Source organism: Battus philenor, unplaced genomic scaffold (assembly GCF_028537555.1).
Source record: "Battus philenor isolate CCGP_79_NKW_IND1 unplaced genomic scaffold, ilBatPhil1.0.hap1 SCAF_1, whole genome shotgun sequence".
NCBI classification, from domain to species: domain Eukaryota; kingdom Metazoa; phylum Arthropoda; class Insecta; order Lepidoptera; family Papilionidae; genus Battus; species Battus philenor.
The window spans coordinates 12,974,507-12,984,408 of NW_027181661.1; the positions used below are offsets into that span (position 1 = coordinate 12,974,507).

General features: G+C 38.2%; 1 protein-coding gene across 2 annotated transcripts in view; it reads left to right on the forward strand.

The window, feature by feature from the left end:
• LOC137925710 (protein bric-a-brac 1-like) overlaps positions 1 to 4,068 on the forward strand; it is a 278,719-nt gene extending 274,651 nt beyond the window's left edge. For both annotated transcript variants that reach the window (XM_068769556.1, XM_068770292.1), the window contains exon 6: positions 203 to 4,068. In XM_068769556.1, the coding sequence (XP_068625657.1) occupies positions 203 to 694 (492 nt within the window). In that variant the 3' untranslated portion in view covers positions 695 to 4,068. The remainder of the gene's footprint in view (positions 1 to 202) is intronic.
• The last annotated feature ends 5,834 nt before the right edge of the window (positions 4,069 to 9,902 follow it).

The following is a 9,902-nucleotide window of genomic DNA, read 5'->3' on the forward strand; positions in this document are numbered from 1 at the left end:
TTCGAAATATACTCTCATTTTTACGTATTATGTCGACAAGTTTTTTATATCTGCTAATGCGAAATTTAATTGCAAATTCAATTGCGACTATCGATGCGACTGTCTTAGACATTTTTTTTAATTGGTGCGAATTTTATTAATGTGTGCGAATAATAGTACGGCGTGTAATTATTGTAACGAAAAGTCATGCGATTTATTACAGGACGGTATGGGCGTACAAAATGCCTACGGGACCGTAGCGTGTGGCAACGGAGGCGAAGGTGGCGTGTCACCTAATGCCGCTGCTGCGGCCGCCGTAGCAGCCGTAGCCCACGGCCTGCGACGTCAAATGTGCAACATGGTAGTGGCAGCTCAGAGACCGACCGATCATCCTCCGCATCTCAGCTTGCCCCCGCTTCCGCTGCAGTCGCCGCGCCTACCGTCGCCGCTATCGGCTGGATTGGAATCGCCGCTTTGCTCCCCGCCTCCGCCGGGTCACGCTCTGGAGCCACAGAAACCAACAGATCCGTTCCGCCCGTTCGCCTCGCCACGCCCAGATAGCCGCTATAGCGAGCGCGATTCTGTCACTGACCTCACAGAAATGGGCCCACCAAAGACACCGGTGGGAATTTCTAAAAATGGAAAAGACATCGCTACTCCTCTGCCCGTGAAGATGGAGCCGCCTCCTGCGGAGGCCCGTGCTGAGAACATCTGAAGCGAGGCCGCGGGCGCGGGACAAACCGTGCCACAGTCCGTGCCGCAAGCCGTGCCGCACTTGGCCCACGGCGCGCACGGCCCGCACGTGCCCCACGGCCCGCATGGCCCTCATATGCCGCACGGCCAGCCCGTGCCGCATGGCCAGGCCGTGGCCCATGGCTCGCACGGCTCCCCGCTGCCCGCACCCCCACTTCCGGCATATCCATACTTTGTGCCGAACCGGAACTCCGTCGGTTACTTCTAAATTCGACGTCTCGATCGTTATGTTCGCATCCATTATTAAAACTGTTTATTATCACATCGTAGTTTATTATTTAAAGTGGACTTGCTGTGCAATAAAAATGATTATTATTTAGTTTCATATTTCGTAAAGTAGAAATATTTTGAGTTTATTATTATTTTTCTTATACGTTTTTGTTCATAAATGTGTCCCAGTGAAGTAGTGTAAGCGCGGGAGCGAGCGCTCCGCCTGCGCATAGTTGGTCACATATATGTGTAGTGTAAGCTTATATTAAATAGATCCATCTGTGAATGTAGTTATATCAAAATTCAACACATTTGGCCCGTTTCAAAAAGACTGTTCGGTATACCTATTCCTTATATATTATATCAGCTACATACATACGTGTAAGACAAAATTATTAACTAGATGTAGATGTAATCTTGAATTAAACTATATAGATGTATTTGTCATTTCGTTTCGTCGTCTGATCGGTGTCAATTTATCTACTAGTGTAGTGGGTGTCGCTTGCCGCTGGTTGTTTACTGTTCGTGCAGCGATTCACATTCGAGTAGACTTAGTGATCGCCAAATGTAACATAGAGTATCCTTAGCCAGTAGTGATTGTTCCAAATGTTAGGCTAAATTAGAAGTGCGAGGCTCGTCCGCCCCCAGCGCGTTTACTGCTTTAACTCCTCACGCTGCTCTGTGGTTTTGTTACTGTAACGTCACATAAACATAGCTAAACAATTTTAACTGACAATGCGGCCAGATTTGATGCGTTCCAACCATTGGCGGATGGATTCCGTGCAAGGTGAAACATTCCTTGAAGGCGCATACAACCTGTTTCGATTGATAGCCTTGTTCGGTCAATGTGGGGCGGAGGCAGAGGGCTCTTAGCTCTTATTAGATTAGAAGCACTAAAATCGCCGAGCGTCAATATACATCCCGAGCGCCTGCTAACTTACCTATCGATTAGTTAGGATATTAAACGTTTCAATTTACTTAGAGTAGCTGTGTAACTATTTGTAGCATTTGATCGTAGTTCACGATGACTGCACCAAGACCTTCATAACAACTTAGGCGTGGTGGTCTCCTACGCGAGTGTGTTAACGTGTAGGGAATCTCTTGTAAGGAGTATATGTACAAATTTATTTTTTCAGCACCTTACCTGAATACCTTGTTATTTTGTTTGATACTTTCGGTGGAAAATTTTTGTAGTACTTTCTTGCTGCAAGGGTATTCCATGAATTAGATAACGTTGGCGGATATTCGTTGGTGTAAGTTGTAACATGTTAAGGCGAGGGCGTGGCCCCGCCGAGCCGGCAAGTGGTCGAAGGACTCGCTCGGGAAACAACTTTTAAAATAAGTCTCCAAGTGGCCTTGATATCCCTATTGTTTGAAATTTGGATTATCCGATTCGGTTAAAGTTTGGAATTAGTGTATAAAAAAAAGACCAAAATTATGAAAGAATGCATTCGGGATTCAGATCTAGTTGAAACTATTTGGCTATCCTTTTGGAAATAAAGTTATTCTAGGTGAAAAAATTTAAAAAAAAATAAAATTATATTAAAAGCCTATACGTTTCGGACGAATTGCGTAGATTTTGGTAAATGTTACTACGCATATTTTCTATTAAGTAAGTCTAGGCTAATGTGTTCAAAAAGATAAATTTAAAATTTTTGAAAAAGTAGAAAGTGCCTTCCAAATTTTTGACCACAGTATGTGTTGGGACGGGGCGGCCACGATCGGCTGGACGCGGCCCGTGGCAGTGCCGCGCGATCAGATCCGTAGGGAAGTGCGCACCGTGAAGGCTGTATGCCGACGTACATATACATGTCTACGTGTTCTACGCACAAACACACAACACACAACAATACTGCGCACTACACTGCCACGCGGCAGCCCTGAACGTGCTTAACTATAAAAGTTAGAATAATGAAAATTCAAAATTATTATATAAAAATTAAATACATATGACTATTATATAGTGAAAAATATACATAAATTATATATTTGGCCGATGTGGTAATACCCTGACAGGCAAGCGTTAGTTATTCGGCATCAAAATTAATTCTAAATTTCTTAACAAACAATAGCAAAAATCCATTGGATAACAACGCAGACATTGCTATGTGCCATTTGTTTGAATCGGAACGATTCAATTTGTATCACATTTGGATTTTGTAGTTGTAATTAAACATTAATTAATTTATTGTACTGGATGAAAAATATACATTTCGCTTCAATAAAATTAAGTTACTTTCGTGATAGTTAAGTAAAGAATTACTTGTAGTAATGTAAAACCTGAACCTAAGGAGATGGTTTCGGTTTGCAACTAAGTACTATGTGTTAATTTATAGTTTAAAAAATAGCTAATTTAAATCATTACTGGCGACTCCGGACGGCTTGCATGCCGCATGCATGCCGCATTCTGCATGACAACTTTATCGCTCCTGGTTTTTTTTACTTTTGTGATAAAATGTATTTAAATCATATGCAACTGTACTGATGACGGCAATTTCTATACGTAGTAAATAATTAATTAATTTTGGGTTGGCGATTGAGAGTTAACTAATTTAATGTAAGAGCATTTTTAGGTGACACAATTAAACCCCTTTGTCATCTGGTAACCAACACTGATTTTCATCCAAGGCTCAATTCAGTAAATATTAATATGCAATTTTTTGTTCTAAAATAAAAAAGCTAAATAATCACAATAATTTTTCTTATTAAAAATAAAAATTCAAATACTGTTACCAAAACGTTACCAACACGTTAACAAGTAAAGGAAGTGACACCTATAGACTAAACCACTCAATCACTTTGTTGCCAACCCAATTTTGCGATATAACAAATCATGTACTATATAATTTATTTTGTTTATATTTTTCCTAATTACTCTTACCGCCTTTTATGGGCTCAAACTATTTAATCTTTAAAATATCTGTAAACCAAAAAGAGGTTTAATTCATTTTTACCTGTGTTGATGCAATTCTAACTTCAAGCGACTGTTTAGCTGTAAGTAAGGCTGCTCTTAATGGGTATCGATATATTAAAAATATTAAGTTGTCATCTTTGCTTTTGATTCTAACATTAGTTTTTATGCATATCAATATAAACATGGTATTATTTTGATGCTAATGTGGTAATATTTCCGAAGAGAAACTTTTTAGTCTTTAGTAAATTATGTTATTAAGTTATATCCCGTGTGGCAATTATCACTTTTTTCAAAATTTTGCTTGATTATTGTTCATATTATATAATTCATAACACAGCAATTAGATAATTTTTATCAATAACATTTTCCACATAGCAACAAAATATTCGAAGTCATTAATATAACTTCCAAAAATCTGTTGAAATAGTAAGAGATTGCGGAAAATATATCGTTATAACGATTATGTTAATATTCAGTTATTGTTGTTAAGATTTTTTTCTTTAATTATTGGTGTTCCTGGTGTATACTGAAATGAAGTTTTTACTTTTTGTGATCAAAGATGTATCTTTCTAATAAGTAAGGTAATGTCATGTAATGCAGCGCGTATCCACGATGTTCAAATGAACGTAGATTCAGGATAAGTTTTCGTTAACTTCGAATGATAATCACTTTCTAATAATCCATTAAATGTTAACTCGGTGTCATTATTGATAATCTGTTAGTGGTAATACTGGTGATCCCATACCGTGTATAGTGTATGTTGTTCGGACAAGAAAAAGTCCATGCGCGGAATTTCTTTAGCCAGTGTCTATTTAAGTACAATTTATGCAATTCGGTGTATTTCATGGATATCCAGTTATAAATCTTGCCTATCGTAGCCGAGTCAACAATGAAAATAACTTAGAGACCGTTTATCTGATTAAAATATGTGGTGTCTGTATCAACTCGCATTGAGTAATCTTTAATTTCGTTATTGTCAGTGTACCGTTGTCTGAATGAATATATAAAAATAGAGAAATGTTGTTTTATTTCAAATCTCCCCAAACATTATTCAGTTTTAGGAACATGTTATAAAACAAAGAAACAATCAAGATTTCTAAAGAAAGTAAAAATATTGAGTATTATACTACATCACTTTTCTTGCAACTAAGCTATTAAAAATTCTTCTTGGTCATGTTAAGGTACCATGATAAAATAACTTTTTTAAAAATTAAGACAGACAGAATTTATCTAATAAATAATTATTAAGAATAAAAGAAGAGAAAGTTTACAAAAAACATCTAGTCTTTAGAGACTTTTTAATAACTAAATCAGATAATTAAAGCATTCCCGTGTTGCGTCCAACTGCCAGCAAAGAGTCACCGAGTACTATGTAATTCCGGTAAATTTTTTACAGATGTAAAAGGAATAATTTTTAAAGCCTACTCTATTTTCTGAAAAAAAAATCGCAAAAAATAATTTTTAAAAAAGATATATATATGGGACTTGCTAAGACTGATATAGATGCAGCCTCTTTCTTCAAGAGAAAGTTATATAACTAGTCGTAGTTATAGTGCAAAATAGTAACAAAATTTTAATTAAGTGGTTTACAAATATTAATGAAATCTAAACCAAACAGTTACCCAAAATTATGCCTTTTATAAAAAAGTTTAGTTCACAAATGGCATTTGCGTCCGGCTCATGAGAAAGTACGAGATTATAACTACGCAGTTATTATGAACTTATAAACCTGGAAATTAGGCCGAAGTGGGTATGTCCATATCTACTTCGTGACCTGTCGCAGTTCACAATTCTTTGCACCGTTTACGTAATTTCCTTTCTATTCCCATTAAAATCGCTCCCGAGCATTCTCCTATTTCCTCTCCTTCTTTATGCTTGTCTTTCCAAAGCCAAATTCGTTAAACTCGAGTGAATTTCTATATATGGTTCATATTTGATCTATGTAGACACCACATCTCTAAACTTCAGGCTTAACAAAGGGTTTCCTATATGCCTTCTTCTACTTACATAGTATTAGGAGGATCGGAAAGTAATGTCGCTTTCTTAAGTTTAAAGTTTATTCACACGACTACATTTTTAATGAGTTTTTATTTCTTATCAACAACATATTCACCTTCGTTATAAACAACCTTTTGCCATCTAGTGCACAAATTTTGAATGATTTGAATTTGAATGCCGGAGTGGTAAAAATTAATCGGTTTTTCTGTAAAATATGTCGACAGAAACGAAGTTACTTCCGGGTCCCCCTGACACTAAGAGAGAGAAAAAGAATATGGAATAATTCCCGATCATGTGTAGCGATGACACTCATTGTTACTGGTCACACGGCTTACCATTTTAGAGTGAAATTATTTGCTTTCGAATTTTGACGAAAGCGGTGATGTGGACGCCGCCATTGTGCTAGGGCAGTTAATCTAAATTTAAATAGTCTTCGTAACAAACTACCTCGATCACTGCTGGGAATCACCTTCCTCGCCGCTAAGAAGAAACGATTGCGTGTACGGGTGACTTCGCCATCAAGAAGGAGCAGATATGTGCTTGCGTGGTAACTCCGCCCGCTAATCACGTATACATACCCTTAGTTTTAAGAGTAAAAAAGAACATCATGAAAGCGAGAGAAAATGGGGAGAATGTAAGGCTTTATTGGGTGAAAGCGCACGCGGAGACGGAGGGAAATGAGAGAGTGGATCATCTGGCCAAGGACGCGGCCCTTAAGTGCAAAAGAAGACCAAATTATGAGAAATCTCCCATCTCATTTGTCAAGCGACAGCTTAGGCTTGGAACGCTTGACGAATGGAATAGGAGGTATTGGAAGGTGCAACGGCATCGGCAACGCGGAAATTCTTCCCAGGCGCCATCGCCTAGCCTATTGCGTGCTCCCACAGTATCGGGGTTGACGCGATCATGGTCCAGCTCTTCACGGGGGACAGGAATTCTCTGAGTACCTTCACCGGTTTAAACTCAGAAAATTTAAAAACCAGGTATGGATCAGACCATGTTCCACCGAGTCGCCGACTGTCCCGCATTTGGGAGGGCCCAAATCGAGACCGAATGCCGGGTAGGTGTAAAGATTGAGGAGGCGAGAGTAGCCTCCATAATGGCATATGAAGGAAGCAGAACACCGTTTCTCAGTTTCTGCAGGAGGGTTTTAAAGAGCATTATAGAAAGGAATAAAACTTAGGTTGTAACGATCGAATAATAATAAATAACAACAATCAATCATAATGTAAATGCGAATAAATATTAAAATAAGAAAACGAATGTAAATAAAACACTAAATAGCGGACGGTAAATGTAGATTCCCCATTAGAAATGTATTGTGTTTTCTCTTCAGCCGGCGCACTGTCTCGGGGATCGTCAGCTGCAGGGCTAGTTGATTAGAGTGACTTTCTAGTCTCGCTTTAATTTACTTTTGCACTATGTTGATTTTTAAGCGTTCGTACAATTCCGATGTTTTTAGAAATTGGCATAGGACATTGCTTGAATATAAAATTCTGAGATCTCTGAATTTTAGCTACGTTGGAGTCATAGGCTGGGCCCCAATGATCAACTCCGTAAAATCTTATTGTTTCATCACAGTTTTGTAAACCAAGAGACAAGGCTCTTCGTTCGAAGTTCGCTGTGTCGGGCGAGAATCTGGCGTTTCGCTCAATTTTTGGCTAATAGATGTCTCTTCCACGTCAGTCCGAGATTAAAGATTCCTAGATACTTTGTGATGTCGTATTGTGGGAGTTGGTTGTTCCAGAGTGAGACTGATAGACAATTTCCATACCGTAGTGTAAATGTCTCGTGGACTGACCTAGAGAAACTAACATCAATTCTCTGTTTTGTGAACCACTCGGCTAACCTAAACAAGTTGTGCTGTAGTGTAAAAGGGGCTTTCTAGGGGCGACTTAACCTATAGTGCAATGTGTGCAATGCATACGGCGGCAAAGTTAATAGCTATAGCCGCGGGGAGGAGGATCAGGGCTAGGGGGCGCCAGGGTTTCATTGCCCACGGGCGCTACACGATCTAGCGCCGCCCTTGGGGCTACTCTAGGACATTTATTGTTCGCCAGGATGGCAATATAGTCTGCAAAAATAGATTGTCTCAGCGGTTTGGGGCAAATGAGTTATAAAAATTGTGTATAGTGTAGACCACAAGATTGATCCCAGATACATCTGCCAGTAAAGATTGGAAAAGATATGCATTCAACTTTCACAGTTTGGAACAATCTGGCCATTCAGTAAGATTTTATAAAAGAGAACAATGTGCGAGCGAAAAGACTTGACTTTAAAGAAACGGCCTTTGTGGCAACCTCCATCAAATAACTGTTGTATGTCCAAAAATGCCGGGGAGCAGTACGCTCCCCATTCAAAGGTACCGCGAATCGTTTTGTGCACCGTATACTTGCTTTACCTTGATATTAATGAAGCCAAACTGACAGTCATATATATATAGTCATATATTATATAGGAGCTTCCTAGAGAGCATTTTCAGAAAATCATTCATATTCGAAAGGTTAGATAACATCCGAGTGGCCTTTGTATAGCATGACCTTAATGGTAGTTCTTTGAGTACTTTTTTGTTAATCATATCAAACCCTCGTGCCTGATAGGAATCATCCACTTGTCTGGTCAGACTATCAATCTCTCTTGAATTAGTAAAAGTGATAGAAAGACTTAATTAGAAATCTTGATTTAATGTATCTTCTATCAGAATCGTATGTTTTATAGGTCGACTTTTTTTGAAGTAAACAACCTCAGCTCGGTGGACTCCGAAGATTTCTGATTTCTTTTTCTTGTTTAGATCTTGCCCATCGCTTATTCAGTAGTCTAGTAGGAGGCTTAGGTTCCATTGAATAACCATTTTTTCTACAAGCCCTTCAGAGTGAATAGCTAGTGACACCGGTTGCAGATAGTGACTTCAATTCTGCTTTCATCACGGCGTCCTTTTTTTTAATACTTTTTTAAGAGTTTTTATCGTTCTATTAAAGGAATTTTCGTCTTCTGGGTGTCTACTTCAGTGCCAGATCAGGCGGAGTCTTTTCTTCTCCAATATCACGAATCTTATTCCGGCTGAAATCCTATTATGCCTTGTTAAACTGTTCTTAAGATTATGACGTACATCTTAAACATGCGGACTGAATTGTAGTTATACAGATGTATGTAGTCTAATCTATATCGAGTTCAGTCTTAAGGACTAATTGTAGCGGTAATTCTTTGCTCACAATGTGTCTAAAAGACTCCAAATCCGTTCGCCTATTGTAAAGACAAAACCAATCTCTACATCGAGCAGCGTCATGCTGGCTGTCAAGAACACCGAAATGTGATCTGAGGATCCTTCTAAGTACGATTCAATTCGAAAGTACATCCGTGACTATCCTAAGCAATATAGAAATCCAAGATATCAGGTAATCTTTTTTGATCGATTGGCCATGTAGTAGAGATAGTTTTTAGCATATTTTTGTAGATTCTTATCTTTAGTTCTCTTCCCCGCGTGGATATAAGCTTGGACCGCCCAGTGAAGACGTTTACAATTCCAGTCGCCCCCAGCCATAAAGCGGTTTTCATGGCTTGCAAAGTACTCAGCAAACTATTACTTTGTGCCTTATAGAGAGAGCCGAAACTATAAAGATACCATTCCTATGAGAAACCGCAACCGATGTGGCTTGAATATGTTCAGCACCAAATTTTGGTTACCCGTCTATACTTTTCTTAATTATTAATTGCAGATTTTACTATTCGGTCGGGTTGTTTGTCGTATAAATGTTATAACCCTTAATTTTGGCAAGGAACAAGGTGAGAAACTACTATAAACTATCTTAAAGTTGCTCATATGTATGATATGTATAATAATTTGGCAAAGGAGTGCCTTAAAATAATAAAACATATTTTGAATTTCAATTCTAATTAACATAGATTTAACATTTCTCACATGTTCAGGTTAATTATGTTTACACAAGGTTATCATATGCAAGAGTATTAGTTCAAGTATATTAATACCAATGTATTATATAGTAACACATTTATATATATATAAATATATATATATATATATATATAT